Source organism: Cetorhinus maximus, chromosome 20 (genome assembly GCF_964194155.1).
Source record: "Cetorhinus maximus chromosome 20, sCetMax3.hap1.1, whole genome shotgun sequence".
Classification (NCBI taxonomy): Eukaryota; Metazoa; Chordata; class Chondrichthyes; order Lamniformes; family Cetorhinidae; genus Cetorhinus; species Cetorhinus maximus.
Genome location: NC_135898.1, coordinates 60077693 through 60095582, shown reverse-complemented (window position 1 = coordinate 60095582; position 17890 = coordinate 60077693). Strand labels below are relative to the sequence as shown.

General features: G+C 37.8%; 1 protein-coding gene across 3 annotated transcripts in view; it reads right to left on the bottom strand.

Annotated features, from left to right (window-relative positions):
• Positions 1–17890, bottom strand: part of LOC144694420 (scavenger receptor cysteine-rich domain-containing protein DMBT1-like) — a 126628-nt gene that overhangs the window by 67680 nt on the left and 41058 nt on the right. For all 3 annotated transcript variants that reach the window (XM_078564801.1, XM_078564802.1, XM_078564803.1), the window contains 6 exons: positions 14821–14968; positions 13033–13241; positions 8961–9108; positions 7173–7381; positions 3101–3248; positions 1313–1521 (listed from right to left, as the gene is read on the bottom strand). In XM_078564801.1, coding sequence (XP_078420927.1) covers positions 1313–1521; positions 3101–3248; positions 7173–7381; positions 8961–9108; positions 13033–13241; positions 14821–14968 — 1071 coding nt within the window. The remainder of the gene's footprint in view (positions 1–1312; positions 1522–3100; positions 3249–7172; positions 7382–8960; positions 9109–13032; positions 13242–14820; positions 14969–17890) is intronic.

Here is a 17890-nt window from a genome sequence, read left to right as displayed (position 1 = left end):
TGCATTTTTAATATCCTTGAGGACGCTTAAGCAATTTACAGTCTAGAGTTTGTATTTAATTGTGTGGTCGAGGTTAGGTGGCTTTGATGCAGAGACGGGAAATTGGGGTAGAGCCTACTTGCACCAGGTTTGTGCCCATTCTTCCGCCCACACTGATGTTCAATAAATACTTAATGAATCCAATATGGAAATCAAGAGAAACTGCTTCAGTCTGAGACAAGTTAGAATGTGTATTTTGCTACTAAAGGGAGTAATTAAGGTGAATAGCATAGATGTAGTCCAAGCTAAGCCAAATGAGGACAAACAGGAGAAAGATATAGAAGGAAAGTTGATGTGTTTGGATGAAAAGGAGTGGGAAGAGGTCTATATGGAGCATAAATGCTGGCATGGACTGCGTGGCTTGTTTTTTGAGCTCTAAGCTCTTTGTAATTTGTCAAAATTAATGATACAAATGGAGATAATTTGCTATCTGGTCTTTTCACTCTATTTTTTTTTTGCTTTCAGTCTAGGTGAACCCAAAGTGAAATTTTGCACAGCAGAGATGGAAACATATTTTTGCCCAGAGCAGTGTTTAGACCAAACAGACGCAGGCCAGTGGTTTTTCATTGTCTCAGTTGACGACCATTTTGGAAGCTCCCAAATCCAGAGCCTCCAAACTCTGCATCAACTAATTTTATGATATTCTTTGAGAAGTGGTGGGATCAGTAAGGTGCTGGATGCGACGCTAAGAGGTGGAACAGATTGGGACATTCAAAATCAGCTTTTTCAGTTTACTTAAGGCACCTTTACTGTGTCATAACAGCGACGTTGACTTTACATCTCCAAACAAAATGAAATATAAAACTACACACTCGGCCTTCAATCTTTTCTAGGAGTGGATACAATTATAAGCTGCTTTTCTGAGTAAATCAAGAAGAAAGCCAGGAAAAGTGTTCATAGGAAAGGACAAAATTTGACTGCAACTACTTTGAAAATGTGGATACATTTTCAACTCGTTGCTGTTACGTGAAACTTATATTTTGATAGAAATCAATGGAAACACCAATCAGGCGGCTTCTATAATTATAATTATAATAATTACAATAATAAATAAGCTATAATTATATGGTCCGACTGCAAGGCCAGAATTATACCTGGGCGCTAAGTTGAAAAGCTTTATTTTTGAACGTTTTGGCTAGATTTTTGGTTAAACATACTGATAAAGAGCTTTAGTTGAGATTTCAATGGGTTGAGATACATCAAGTCCTAATTTCTCTACATTTCTTCTAGTTTAAAGCACATTGCAATATGACACTAATGTAACAAATCTCACCATCATTGTTTGGCAGAGAGGAGTAGTTTGCAGCAAACCCACGTCTAGTAACACTGGAATCAGATCTAAAATATATTGTCATACTGTTCGATGATGATATAAATATCTCATCTGATCCATTGCAAAATTTCGAAAGCAAAACAGAATTTGTTGTGGGCCCATCGTATATTGCAATATAATCGTATGAGCACGTTGATGTATATTCCAGCCTGTTGAGTGAATGATCATAGTTTGAAAATGAATGTTGCAGTAAAACATTGTTTACAGTCAACTTCCTTAATAAATCAGATAATGATAAGCATGCCTGCATCTATAAGCACCATTAGAAGACGTTTCAGGTCCTAAACAAAAAACATGAGAACATATTGGACAAGTGAAAAATGAAGATTTGCATTTACGTAGCACTTTTCATGACCAGCAGCATTTTACAGCCAACGAATCACTTTGGAAGTGTAACCCTTACAATAATGCAGGAGACATGGCAGTCAAGTAATGCACAGCATATTTCCACAAACGGCATTACGATAACAACCAATCTGTTTTGGTGATGTTGATTAACCGGGGATAACTTCACTGCTATTTTTTGAGATCATTGAATCTTTTACATCCAGCCAAGCGGGCAGACAGGACCTCAGTTTATCATCTCATCCATAAGAAGCTACCTCCAATAATTTTTTTTCTTATTCATCCACGGTATGTGGGCTTCGCTGGCTGGGCCAGTGTTTATTGCCCATCTCTTCTTGCCCTTGAGAAGGTGGTGGTGAGCTGCTTTCTGGAACCGCTGCAGCCCATGTGGTGTGGGTGATATGTTCCAGTGAAGTACAATGCAAACTGGAGGAACAGCACCTCATCTTTCAATAAGGTGCTATACAGCCTTCTGGACTTAACACTGAGTTCAACAACTTCAGACCATTATTCTCCATTCTGATCTTTTTCTAATTTTTTTCCAATTCTCACTACCCACAGGGCCATTTGTAGCTTTTTTATGCTTTGCTTTCACAGAGCGCTAACCCTTGTTCTGTTATTAACATGTTCTGCTATCTTACCGTTACGCCACTATTAGTACATTCTTTAGACTTTAACACTACCATTAACATTCATTTTGTCGTGTGTCCATGACATATCTGTCAAATCTCTACTGAGCTCCAACCCATCAATGGCTTCCTACATTTTTTACACTGCTCCACCACTCCCCCGCGCCCCCGGCCCTCCCTCTTCAACTGTGTAATTTCTCACACATTTCTACCTCCATTTACCTCTGAGGAAGAGTATTTCAGACTCAAAATGTTAACTCTGTTTCTCTCTCCACAGATGCTGCCAGTCCCGCTGAGTGTTTCCAGCATTTTCTGCTTTTATTATATTTGATCTAAGTACGATCTTTGCACCATTTCCTCCAGTCTGTTATTATTGCATGAAATTATATTTATCTCAATAAGATTTGTCCATCTTTCACACCTCTACCTGATTAAAGGATCTATATCACGTTGAACTATTCCAGACACATTTACACTTGTTTCATGATCACATAGTACATTTTGTAACAGCTGACTGCTGATCTCTATTCCAGACAGGGAAATATCTCAGATCAGATCTTTCAGTTAGTCATATGAGTTTTATTTTACTGGGAAGACCTAACAGCATTCTATAATATTGTTTCTTGTCAACAAAATGGGGAATACGTCCTTGCTGTAATTTAAGTGAAGTGAATCATTTAGCAATGGTTAATTGGCAGCAAATACTCCTGCCATTCTTTAAATTAAATTATAGAAGTGAAATATTTTTACTTACTCAACGTAAGTGAATTGTAGCTTTATGATTTGGTTTCTGTCCCCTCTTATATACCAAGAGCATTGTGCACTATTTGGATAGGGGTATGGATAATTGGGACTGAAAATAGACCCATAGGCAGCATCAAGATACCCTCCACAAGATCCACCTATCAACAGTAAGAAAATGGATAAGTTCACGAGTGCAATACATGATAAAAGAACAAGCTATTTCTTTTTTATTCTCTACCAAAATTCTTTGCCAATTTTCCTGCACATAAGAAATTTAAACAGGAATAGGACATAGAGGCCCTGGAGCCTGCTTCGCCATTCATTATGATCGTGGATAATCTTCCTTTTCTCATAATATTTCTTAAAACCATTCACTCATTGTTCCTATAAGGTTCCACAGCTACTGGTCACCAGTCACCTTCTTTATGTCCCTGTTGATCGTATTGACAGTGATTGGTCACATGTTAATTATTGGGCTATCACAACTGAGCCTGATTCTGATTGCACCAGATGTCCATACACACGGACTACCAATGGCAGCTAGTGGGAAGCCTGATAGGACCTCTTTATTCACTTCAGTAGCTTATGTGGGCTCTGAGGCCCAGAGCCACCCTGCCATTGCTTTGGTTGCAACCAGATCACCCAATTGGCAATCAAATCTGGAAATTTCCTGTTTGTGTGGTTCAGCAATTTGCTGAATACGCTTGCAGTGTGTTTGGTGGAGCCAGATATATATTCTAACATGTAAATATAAATACAAAAAATTACACAAAGTATTCCACATATCAACGTGCGGATTTTTTATTCCGTCATGCATAAAAAGGTGAGCTTTGTGATTTTCAGATGAGAATGTTAATATTGAATAGCTGATGAACTGACATTCTGCAGCAATGTGACATTTCTTTTCAAATTTACTGTGCCCATTCTTCAATGACTTGTATCCTTTTGTTACTTTACTGCAGACCATTAGATTTCTGTATTTAAAAGACATTTCTCCTACTAACACTTGCAACATTGCTAGCATTTCAACTTTTGATATTGAGTCTTTCCCCAATAGTGTCAAATTTTCATTGCTCAGCTGAGTCAAATTTTTTAACAATATTGGTTCCATTGTTGAGCTCATCAACATTTCAGGCTCAGACATGAAGAGTGACAACATGGTGAAGTAGCAGATGGTTGCTTCTGTGTACATAACTGTACCCAAGCACAATCACAGTGTTCATGAAATGGGAGGTCATGTCAACTCAGCCCTGATATATCTATGTTCAGAAACTCCTCTGCCTGAAGTTGATTTTTAAAGAAGAAGATGATGAACATTTAAAAATAGTTACCTGATGTTGGTGTTGTGAAGATTTCTAAAAGTACAGATTAAAATGAGGAAAATTATTTAGTGAACCATGAACAAATAATGAAAAAATATTTTTTCCAGGTATGAGATAAAAGATACAATATGTAGAAATTACAATATGAAAACATGCTATTCATCCCAATAAGCCCATGACAATATTTACCCCAACCCCTCACATAGGCAAATAATTCGATTCATATATACAATTTGTTATCATATCCCTTCATCTCCTTTTCCACCTATTCAACCTAAACTTGAAAATGACATGGGCTTCAACCTCAGGTGGCACGCAGCCGATTCTCCCCGATAGGTGTTTGGTTGAGTTTCCAAGTCTACAGTTGTTACAACAGGGTGTTCTGAGACCACAGTTTGACTTACAGCTCAAAGGGGCTAATGCAGGGTTAGCTTTCTTTAATGTTGAAACAGAATAGATTTTAAAAAACTTAATCAAAGTTTAACCATTTGAAGAGATTTAAAAACTTTGCATGGATTTAATGAATGGGTAGCATTTCAATATCAAGTGTGTAGGACTGAGAGCTGTATTAAGTTGTTGGAAGTTCAATTTCCCCTGAGGTCTGCATATAGTGGATACTGGATGAGTTGCTATGCAGGTGGCATGAAAGGCTTGAGGTGACATGGGGATGGTGATGGGGTTTGAGGGAGTGTGACAGGGGAGAGCTAGAGGGTCGAACAAGTTCTTAGACAACTGGAACAAAGTCCCAGATAACCAATGTGGGCCTTGTAAACAGACTGCATCAACACTCGCCCGCCCCTGTGGCAGTCTATGCACTATAGAGTCCTGTGTCCAATCATTGTTTCCAAATCTGCGACTGTTTACTTTGGAAGGTAACAACCTTAACATGGAGGAGGGATTCCTTCATTCTTTCAAGAAATAAAACACTTAATCTTGTTGGATGGAAGCTGCATAATTTCAAAACTCTATCACTAGGCATAGCATTGCCCAGCTAAAGTGCCCCTCAGTGTCATTGTACAAGGAGGATGCAGCACTGATAAAGTTCTTATTTTTGATGATAAAACTTCTCTGTTAAGATTTGATTTTTCGATGCAGGATAAAAGCAATGATGTATCAATGTTAAATTTTCAACAGGTATTTCTGAATGAAAACAGAAATATTGGAGCTGAAATTCCTTCCGTTGTCTATTTAAAGAAAATTTGGATTTTAGTAAGAAGAGCCAATTTTTCACTGAAGTTACCACAGTTTGGAATTTCTGTCCTACTTAATGTTAATACCGTAAGTGCCTTCCCTGTTGAAAGAAGAGGAAGGTAGGTTTGAGCAATCCTAACATTGATATGAGTAAATAATAATTCTGGGTATTAAATATGTAAAAATATTCAGGATAAAGACAATGGGCTGAAGTCAAAGCTTCTGATATATGATTACATCATGTAAATACTTTTTGTTGCATTTTTAATATCCTTGAGGACGCTTAAGCAATTTACAGTCTAGAGTTTGTATTTAATTGTGTGGTCGAGGTTAGGTGGCTTTGATGCAGAGACGGGAAATTGGGGTAGAGCCTACTTGCACCAGGTTTGTGCCCATTCTTCCGCCCACACTGATGTTCAATAAATACTTAATGAATCCAATATGGAAATCAAGAGAAACTGCTTCAGTCTGAGACAAGTTAGAATGTGTATTTTGCTACTAAAGGGAGTAATTAAGGTGAATAGCATAGATGTAGTCCAAGCTAAGCCAAATGAGGACAAACAGGAGAAAGATATAGAAGGAAAGTTGATGTGTTTGGATGAAAAGGAGTGGGAAGAGGTCTATATGGAGCATAAATGCTGGCATGGACTGCGTGGCTTGTTTTTTGAGCTCTAAGCTCTTTGTAATTTGTCAAAATTAATGATACAAATGGAGATAATTTGCTATCTGGTCTTTTCACTCTATTTTTTTTTTGCTTTCAGTCTAGGTGAACCCAAAGTGAAATTTTGCACAGCAGAGATGGAAACATATTTTTGCCCAGAGCAGTGTTTAGACCAAACAGACGCAGGCCAGTGGTTTTTCATTGTCTCAGTTGACGACCATTTTGGAAGCTCCCAAATCCAGAGCCTCCAAACTCTGCATCAACTAATTTTATGATATTCTTTGAGAAGTGGTGGGATCAGTAAGGTGCTGGATGCGACGCTAAGAGGTGGAACAGATTGGGACATTCAAAATCAGCTTTTTCAGTTTACTTAAGGCACCTTTACTGTGTCATAACAGCGACGTTGACTTTACATCTCCAAACAAAATGAAATATAAAACTACACACTCGGCCTTCAATCTTTTCTAGGAGTGGATACAATTATAAGCTGCTTTTCTGAGTAAATCAAGAAGAAAGCCAGGAAAAGTGTTCATAGGAAAGGACAAAATTTGACTGCAACTACTTTGAAAATGTGGATACATTTTCAACTCGTTGCTGTTACGTGAAACTTATATTTTGATAGAAATCAATGGAAACACCAATCAGGCGGCTTCTATAATTATAATTATAATAATTACAATAATAAATAAGCTATAATTATATGGTCCGACTGCAAGGCCAGAATTATACCTGGGCGCTAAGTTGAAAAGCTTTATTTTTGAACGTTTTGGCTAGATTTTTGGTTAAACATACTGATAAAGAGCTTTAGTTGAGATTTCAATGGGTTGAGATACATCAAGTCCTAATTTCTCTACATTTCTTCTAGTTTAAAGCACATTGCAATATGACACTAATGTAACAAATCTCACCATCATTGTTTGGCAGAGAGGAGTAGTTTGCAGCAAACCCACGTCTAGTAACACTGGAATCAGATCTAAAATATATTGTCATACTGTTCGATGATGATATAAATATCTCATCTGATCCATTGCAAAATTTCGAAAGCAAAACAGAATTTGTTGTGGGCCCATCGTATATTGCAATATAATCGTATGAGCACGTTGATGTATATTCCAGCCTGTTGAGTGAATGATCATAGTTTGAAAATGAATGTTGCAGTAAAACATTGTTTACAGTCAACTTCCTTAATAAATCAGATAATGATAAGCATGCCTGCATCTATAAGCACCATTAGAAGACGTTTCAGGTCCTAAACAAAAAACATGAGAACATATTGGACAAGTGAAAAATGAAGATTTGCATTTACGTAGCACTTTTCATGACCAGCAGCATTTTACAGCCAACGAATCACTTTGGAAGTGTAACCCTTACAATAATGCAGGAGACATGGCAGTCAAGTAATGCACAGCATATTTCCACAAACGGCATTACGATAACAACCAATCTGTTTTGGTGATGTTGATTAACCGGGGATAACTTCACTGCTATTTTTTGAGATCATTGAATCTTTTACATCCAGCCAAGCGGGCAGACAGGACCTCAGTTTATCATCTCATCCATAAGAAGCTACCTCCAATAATTTTTTTTCTTATTCATCCACGGTATGTGGGCTTCGCTGGCTGGGCCAGTGTTTATTGCCCATCTCTTCTTGCCCTTGAGAAGGTGGTGGTGAGCTGCTTTCTGGAACCGCTGCAGCCCATGTGGTGTGGGTGATATGTTCCAGTGAAGTACAATGCAAACTGGAGGAACAGCACCTCATCTTTCAATAAGGTGCTATACAGCCTTCTGGACTTAACACTGAGTTCAACAACTTCAGACCATTATTCTCCATTCTGATCTTTTTCTAATTTTTTTCCAATTCTCACTACCCACAGGGCCATTTGTAGCTTTTTTATGCTTTGCTTTCACAGAGCGCTAACCCTTGTTCTGTTATTAACATGTTCTGCTATCTTACCGTTACGCCACTATTAGTACATTCTTTAGACTTTAACACTACCATTAACATTCATTTTGTCGTGTGTCCATGACATATCTGTCAAATCTCTACTGAGCTCCAACCCATCAATGGCTTCCTACATTTTTTACACTGCTCCACCACTCCCCCGCGCCCCCGGCCCTCCCTCTTCAACTGTGTAATTTCTCACACATTTCTACCTCCATTTACCTCTGAGGAAGAGTATTTCAGACTCAAAATGTTAACTCTGTTTCTCTCTCCACAGATGCTGCCAGTCCCGCTGAGTGTTTCCAGCATTTTCTGCTTTTATTATATTTGATCTAAGTACGATCTTTGCACCATTTCCTCCAGTCTGTTATTATTGCATGAAATTATATTTATCTCAATAAGATTTGTCCATCTTTCACACCTCTACCTGATTAAAGGATCTATATCACGTTGAACTATTCCAGACACATTTACACTTGTTTCATGATCACATAGTACATTTTGTAACAGCTGACTGCTGATCTCTATTCCAGACAGGGAAATATCTCAGATCAGATCTTTCAGTTAGTCATATGAGTTTTATTTTACTGGGAAGACCTAACAGCATTCTATAATATTGTTTCTTGTCAACAAAATGGGGAATACGTCCTTGCTGTAATTTAAGTGAAGTGAATCATTTAGCAATGGTTAATTGGCAGCAAATACTCCTGCCATTCTTTAAATTAAATTATAGAAGTGAAATATTTTTACTTACTCAACGTAAGTGAATTGTAGCTTTATGATTTGGTTTCTGTCCCCTCTTATATACCAAGAGCATTGTGCACTATTTGGATAGGGGTATGGATAATTGGGACTGAAAATAGACCCATAGGCAGCATCAAGATACCCTCCACAAGATCCACCTATCAACAGTAAGAAAATGGATAAGTTCACGAGTGCAATACATGATAAAAGAACAAGCTATTTCTTTTTTATTCTCTACCAAAATTCTTTGCCAATTTTCCTGCACATAAGAAATTTAAACAGGAATAGGACATAGAGGCCCTGGAGCCTGCTTCGCCATTCATTATGATCGTGGATAATCTTCCTTTTCTCATAATATTTCTTAAAACCATTCACTCATTGTTCCTATAAGGTTCCACAGCTACTGGTCACCAGTCACCTTCTTTATGTCCCTGTTGATCGTATTGACAGTGATTGGTCACATGTTAATTATTGGGCTATCACAACTGAGCCTGATTCTGATTGCACCAGATGTCCATACACACGGACTACCAATGGCAGCTAGTGGGAAGCCTGATAGGACCTCTTTATTCACTTCAGTAGCTTATGTGGGCTCTGAGGCCCAGAGCCACCCTGCCATTGCTTTGGTTGCAACCAGATCACCCAATTGGCAATCAAATCTGGAAATTTCCTGTTTGTGTGGTTCAGCAATTTGCTGAATACGCTTGCAGTGTGTTTGGTGGAGCCAGATATATATTCTAACATGTAAATATAAATACAAAAAATTACACAAAGTATTCCACATATCAACGTGCGGATTTTTTATTCCGTCATGCATAAAAAGGTGAGCTTTGTGATTTTCAGATGAGAATGTTAATATTGAATAGCTGATGAACTGACATTCTGCAGCAATGTGACATTTCTTATCAAATTTACTGTGCCCATTCTTCAATGACTTGTATCCTTTTGTTACTTTACTGCAGACCATTAGATTTCTGTATTTAAAAGACATTTCTCCTACTAACACTTGCAACATTGCTAGCATTTCAACTTTTGATATTGAGTCTTTCCCCAATAGTGTCAAATTTTCATTGCTCAGCTGAGTCAAATTTTTTAACAATATTGGTTCCATTGTTGAGCTCATCAACATTTCAGGCTCAGACATGAAGAGTGACAACATGGTGAAGTAGCAGATGGTTGCTTCTGTGTACATAACTGTACCCAAGCACAATCACAGTGTTCATGAAATGGGAGGTCATGTCAACTCAGCCCTGATATATCTATGTTCAGAAACTCCTCTGCCTGAAGTTGATTTTTAAAGAAGAAGATGATGAACATTTAAAAATAGTTACCTGATGTTGGTGTTGTGAAGATTTCTAAAAGTACAGATTAAAATGAGGAAAATTATTTAGTGAACCATGAACAAATAATGAAAAAATATTTTTTCCAGGTATGAGATAAAAGATACAATATGTAGAAATTACAATATGAAAACATGCTATTCATCCCAATAAGCCCATGACAATATTTACCCCAACCCCTCACATAGGCAAATAATTCGATTCATATATACAATTTGTTATCATATCCCTTCATCTCCTTTTCCACCTATTCAACCTAAACTTGAAAATGACATGGGCTTCAACCTCAGGTGGCACGCAGCCGATTCTCCCCGATAGGTGTTTGGTTGAGTTTCCAAGTCTACAGTTGTTACAACAGGGTGTTCTGAGACCACAGTTTGACTTACAGCTCAAAGGGGCTAATGCAGGGTTAGCTTTCTTTAATGTTGAAACAGAATAGATTTTAAAAAACTTAATCAAAGTTTAACCATTTGAAGAGATTTAAAAACTTTGCATGGATTTAATGAATGGGTAGCATTTCAATATCAAGTGTGTAGGACTGAGAGCTGTATTAAGTTGTTGGAAGTTCAATTTCCCCTGAGGTCTGCATATAGTGGATACTGGATGAGTTGCTATGCAGGTGGCATGAAAGGCTTGAGGTGACATGGGGATGGTGATGGGGGTTGAGGGAGTGTGACAGGGGAGAGCTAGAGGGTCGAACAAGTTCTTAGACAACTGGAACAAAGTCCCAGATAACCAATGTGGGCCTTGTAAACAGACTGCATCAACACTCGCCCGCCCCTGTGGCAGTCTATGCACTATAGAGTCCTGTGTCCAATCATTGTTTCCAAATCTGCGACTGTTTACTTTGGAAGGTAACAACCTTAACATGGAGGAGGGATTCCTTCATTCTTTCAAGAAATAAAACACTTAATCTTGTTGGATGGAAGCTGCATAATTTCAAAACTCTATCACTAGGCATAGCATTGCCCAGCTAAAGTGCCCCTCAGTGTCATTGTACAAGGAGGATGCAGCACTGATAAAGTTCTTATTTTTGATGATAAAACTTCTCTGTTAAGATTTGATTTTTCGATGCAGGATAAAAGCAATGATGTATCAATGTTAAATTTTCAACAGGTATTTCTGAATGAAAACAGAAATATTGGAGCTGAAATTCCTTCCGTTGTCTATTTAAAGAAAATTTGGATTTTAGTAAGAAGAGCCAATTTTTCACTGAAGTTACCACAGTTTGGAATTTCTGTCCTACTTAATGTTAATACCGTAAGTGCCTTCCCTGTTGAAAGAAGAGGAAGGTAGGTTTGAGCAATCCTAACATTGATATGAGTAAATAATAATTCTGGGTATTAAATATGTAAAAATATTCAGGATAAAGACAATGGGCTGAAGTCAAAGCTTCTGATATATGATTACATCATGTAAATACTTTTTGTTGCATTTTTAATATCCTTGAGGACGCTTAAGCAATTTACAGTCTAGAGTTTGTATTTAATTGTGTGGTCGAGGTTAGGTGGCTTTGATGCAGAGACGGGAAATTGGGGTAGAGCCTACTTGCACCAGGTTTGTGCCCATTCTTCCGCCCACACTGATGTTCAATAAATACTTAATGAATCCAATATGGAAATCAAGAGAAACTGCTTCAGTCTGAGACAAGTTAGAATGTGTATTTTGCTACTAAAGGGAGTAATTAAGGTGAATAGCATAGATGTAGTCCAAGCTAAGCCAAATGAGGACAAACAGGAGAAAGATATAGAAGGAAAGTTGATGTGTTTGGATGAAAAGGAGTGGGAAGAGGTCTATATGGAGCATAAATGCTGGCATGGACTGCGTGGCTTGTTTTTTGAGCTCTAAGCTCTTTGTAATTTGTCAAAATTAATGATACAAATGGAGATAATTTGCTATCTGGTCTTTTCACTCTATTTTTTTTTTGCTTTCAGTCTAGGTGAACCCAAAGTGAAATTTTGCACAGCAGAGATGGAAACATATTTTTGCCCAGAGCAGTGTTTAGACCAAACAGACGCAGGCCAGTGGTTTTTCATTGTCTCAGTTGACGACCATTTTGGAAGCTCCCAAATCCAGAGCCTCCAAACTCTGCATCAACTAATTTTATGATATTCTTTGAGAAGTGGTGGGATCAGTAAGGTGCTGGATGCGACGCTAAGAGGTGGAACAGATTGGGACATTCAAAATCAGCTTTTTCAGTTTACTTAAGGCACCTTTACTGTGTCATAACAGCGACGTTGACTTTACATCTCCAAACAAAATGAAATATAAAACTACACACTCGGCCTTCAATCTTTTCTAGGAGTGGATACAATTATAAGCTGCTTTTCTGAGTAAATCAAGAAGAAAGCCAGGAAAAGTGTTCATAGGAAAGGACAAAATTTGACTGCAACTACTTTGAAAATGTGGATACATTTTCAACTCGTTGCTGTTACGTGAAACTTATATTTTGATAGAAATCAATGGAAACACCAATCAGGCGGCTTCTATAATTATAATTATAATAATTACAATAATAAATAAGCTATAATTATATGGTCCGACTGCAAGGCCAGAATTATACCTGGGCGCTAAGTTGAAAAGCTTTATTTTTGAACGTTTTGGCTAGATTTTTGGTTAAACATACTGATAAAGAGCTTTAGTTGAGATTTCAATGGGTTGAGATACATCAAGTCCTAATTTCTCTACATTTCTTCTAGTTTAAAGCACATTGCAATATGACACTAATGTAACAAATCTCACCATCATTGTTTGGCAGAGAGGAGTAGTTTGCAGCAAACCCACGTCTAGTAACACTGGAATCAGATCTAAAATATATTGTCATACTGTTCGATGATGATATAAATATCTCATCTGATCCATTGCAAAATTTCGAAAGCAAAACAGAATTTGTTGTGGGCCCATCGTATATTGCAATATAATCGTATGAGCACGTTGATGTATATTCCAGCCTGTTGAGTGAATGATCATAGTTTGAAAATGAATGTTGCAGTAAAACATTGTTTACAGTCAACTTCCTTAATAAATCAGATAATGATAAGCATGCCTGCATCTATAAGCACCATTAGAAGACGTTTCAGGTCCTAAACAAAAAACATGAGAACATATTGGACAAGTGAAAAATGAAGATTTGCATTTACGTAGCACTTTTCATGACCAGCAGCATTTTACAGCCAACGAATCACTTTGGAAGTGTAACCCTTACAATAATGCAGGAGACATGGCAGTCAAGTAATGCACAGCATATTTCCACAAACGGCATTACGATAACAACCAATCTGTTTTGGTGATGTTGATTAACCGGGGATAACTTCACTGCTATTTTTTGAGATCATTGAATCTTTTACATCCAGCCAAGCGGGCAGACAGGACCTCAGTTTATCATCTCATCCATAAGAAGCTACCTCCAATAATTTTTTTTCTTATTCATCCACGGTATGTGGGCTTCGCTGGCTGGGCCAGTGTTTATTGCCCATCTCTTCTTGCCCTTGAGAAGGTGGTGGTGAGCTGCTTTCTGGAACCGCTGCAGCCCATGTGGTGTGGGTGATATGTTCCAGTGAAGTACAATGCAAACTGGAGGAACAGCACCTCATCTTTCAATAAGGTGCTATACAGCCTTCTGGACTTAACACTGAGTTCAACAACTTCAGACCATTATTCTCCATTCTGATCTTTTTCTAATTTTTTTCCAATTCTCACTACCCACAGGGCCATTTGTAGCTTTTTTATGCTTTGCTTTCACAGAGCGCTAACCCTTGTTCTGTTATTAACATGTTCTGCTATCTTACCGTTACGCCACTATTAGTACATTCTTTAGACTTTAACACTACCATTAACATTCATTTTGTCGTGTGTCCATGACATATCTGTCAAATCTCTACTGAGCTCCAACCCATCAATGGCTTCCTACATTTTTTACACTGCTCCACCACTCCCCCGCGCCCCCGGCCCTCCCTCTTCAACTGTGTAATTTCTCACACATTTCTACCTCCATTTACCTCTGAGGAAGAGTATTTCAGACTCAAAATGTTAACTCTGTTTCTCTCTCCACAGATGCTGCCAGTCCCGCTGAGTGTTTCCAGCATTTTCTGCTTTTATTATATTTGATCTAAGTACGATCTTTGCACCATTTCCTCCAGTCTGTTATTATTGCATGAAATTATATTTATCTCAATAAGATTTGTCCATCTTTCACACCTCTACCTGATTAAAGGATCTATATCACGTTGAACTATTCCAGACACATTTACACTTGTTTCATGATCACATAGTACATTTTGTAACAGCTGACTGCTGATCTCTATTCCAGACAGGGAAATATCTCAGATCAGATCTTTCAGTTAGTCATATGAGTTTTATTTTACTGGGAAGACCTAACAGCATTCTATAATATTGTTTCTTGTCAACAAAATGGGGAATACGTCCTTGCTGTAATTTAAGTGAAGTGAATCATTTAGCAATGGTTAATTGGCAGCAAATACTCCTGCCATTCTTTAAATTAAATTATAGAAGTGAAATATTTTTACTTACTCAACGTAAGTGAATTGTAGCTTTATGATTTGGTTTCTGTCCCCTCTTATATACCAAGAGCATTGTGCACTATTTGGATAGGGGTATGGATAATTGGGACTGAAAATAGACCCATAGGCAGCATCAAGATACCCTCCACAAGATCCACCTATCAACAGTAAGAAAATGGATAAGTTCACGAGTGCAATACATGATAAAAGAACAAGCTATTTCTTTTTTATTCTCTACCAAAATTCTTTGCCAATTTTCCTGCACATAAGAAATTTAAACAGGAATAGGACATAGAGGCCCTGGAGCCTGCTTCGCCATTCATTATGATCGTGGATAATCTTCCTTTTCTCATAATATTTCTTAAAACCATTCACTCATTGTTCCTATAAGGTTCCACAGCTACTGGTCACCAGTCACCTTCTTTATGTCCCTGTTGATCGTATTGACAGTGATTGGTCACATGTTAATTATTGGGCTATCACAACTGAGCCTGATTCTGATTGCACCAGATGTCCATACACACGGACTACCAATGGCAGCTAGTGGGAAGCCTGATAGGACCTCTTTATTCACTTCAGTAGCTTATGTGGGCTCTGAGGCCCAGAGCCACCCTGCCATTGCTTTGGTTGCAACCAGATCACCCAATTGGCAATCAAATCTGGAAATTTCCTGTTTGTGTGGTTCAGCAATTTGCTGAATACGCTTGCAGTGTGTTTGGTGGAGCCAGATATATATTCTAACATGTAAATATAAATACAAAAAATTACACAAAGTATTCCACATATCAACGTGCGGATTTTTTATTCCGTCATGCATAAAAAGGTGAGCTTTGTGATTTTCAGATGAGAATGTTAATATTGAATAGCTGATGAACTGACATTCTGCAGCAATGTGACATTTCTTATCAAATTTACTGTGCCCATTCTTCAATGACTTGTATCCTTTTGTTACTTTACTGCAGACCATTAGATTTCTGTATTTAAAAGACATTTCTCCTACTAACACTTGCAACATTGCTAGCATTTCAACTTTTGATATTGAGTCTTTCCCCAATAGTGTCAAATTTTCATTGCTCAGCTGAGTCAAATTTTTTAACAATATTGGTTCCATTGTTGAGCTCATCAACATTTCAGGCTCAGACATGAAGAGTGACAACATGGTGAAGTAGCAGATGGTTGCTTCTGTGTACATAACTGTACCCAAGCACAATCACAGTGTTCATGAAATGGGAGGTCATGTCAACTCAGCCCTGATATATCTATGTTCAGAAACTCCTCTGCCTGAAGTTGATTTTTAAAGAAGAAGATGATGAACATTTAAAAATAGTTACCTGATGTTGGTGTTGTGAAGATTTCTAAAAGTACAGATTAAAATGAGGAAAATTATTTAGTGAACCATGAACAAATAATGAAAAAATATTTTTTCCAGGTATGAGATAAAAGATACAATATGTAGAAATTACAATATGAAAACATGCTATTCATCCCAATAAGCCCATGACAATATTTACCCCAACCCCTCACATAGGCAAATAATTCGATTCATATATACAATTTGTTATCATATCCCTTCATCTCCTTTTCCACCTATTCAACCTAAACTTGAAAATGACATGGGCTTCAACCTCAGGTGGCACGCAGCCGATTCTCCCCGATAGGTGTTTGGTTGAGTTTCCAAGTCTACAGTTGTTACAACAGGGTGTTCTGAGACCACAGTTTGACTTACAGCTCAAAGGGGCTAATGCAGGGTTAGCTTTCTTTAATGTTGAAACAGAATAGATTTTAAAAAACTTAATCAAAGTTTAACCATTTGAAGAGATTTAAAAACTTTGCATGGATTTAATGAATGGGTAGCATTTCAATATCAAGTGTGTAGGACTGAGAGCTGTATTAAGTTGTTGGAAGTTCAATTTCCCCTGAGGTCTGCATATAGTGGATACTGGATGAGTTGCTATGCAGGTGGCATGAAAGGCTTGAGGTGACATGGGGATGGTGATGGGGGTTGAGGGAGTGTGACAGGGGAGAGCTAGAGGGTCGAACAAGTTCTTAGACAACTGGAACAAAGTCCCAGATAACCAATGTGGGCCTTGTAAACAGACTGCATCAACACTCGCCCGCCCCTGTGGCAGTCTATGCACTATAGAGTCCTGTGTCCAATCATTGTTTCCAAATCTGCGACTGTTTACTTTGGAAGGTAACAACCTTAACATGGAGGAGGGATTCCTTCATTCTTTCAAGAAATAAAACACTTAATCTTGTTGGATGGAAGCTGCATAATTTCAAAACTCTATCACTAGGCATAGCATTGCCCAGCTAAAGTGCCCCTCAGTGTCATTGTACAAGGAGGATGCAGCACTGATAAAGTTCTTATTTTTGATGATAAAACTTCTCTGTTAAGATTTGATTTTTCGATGCAGGATAAAAGCAATGATGTATCAATGTTAAATTTTCAACAGGTATTTCTGAATGAAAACAGAAATATTGGAGCTGAAATTCCTTCCGTTGTCTATTTAAAGAAAATTTGGATTTTAGTAAGAAGAGCCAATTTTTCACTGAAGTTACCACAGTTTGGAATTTCTGTCCTACTTAATGTTAATACCGTAAGTGCCTTCCCTGTTGAAAGAAGAGGAAGGTAGGTTTGAGCAATCCTAACATTGATATGAGTAAATAATAATTCTGGGTATTAAATATGTAAAAATATTCAGGATAAAGACAATGGGCTGAAGTCAAAGCTTCTGATATATGATTACATCATGTAAATACTTTTTGTTGCATTTTTAATATCCTTGAGGACGCTTAAGCAATTTACAGTCTAGAGTTTGTATTTAATTGTGTGGTCGAGGTTAGGTGGCTTTGATGCAGAGACGGGAAATTGGGGTAGAGCCTACTTGCACCAGGTTTGTGCCCATTCTTCCGCCCACACTGATGTTCAATAAATACTTAATGAATCCAATATGGAAATCAAGAGAAACTGCTTCAGTCTGAGACAAGTTAGAATGTGTATTTTGCTACTAAAGGGAGTAATTAAGGTGAATAGCATAGATGTAGTCCAAGCTAAGCCAAATGAGGACAAACAGGAG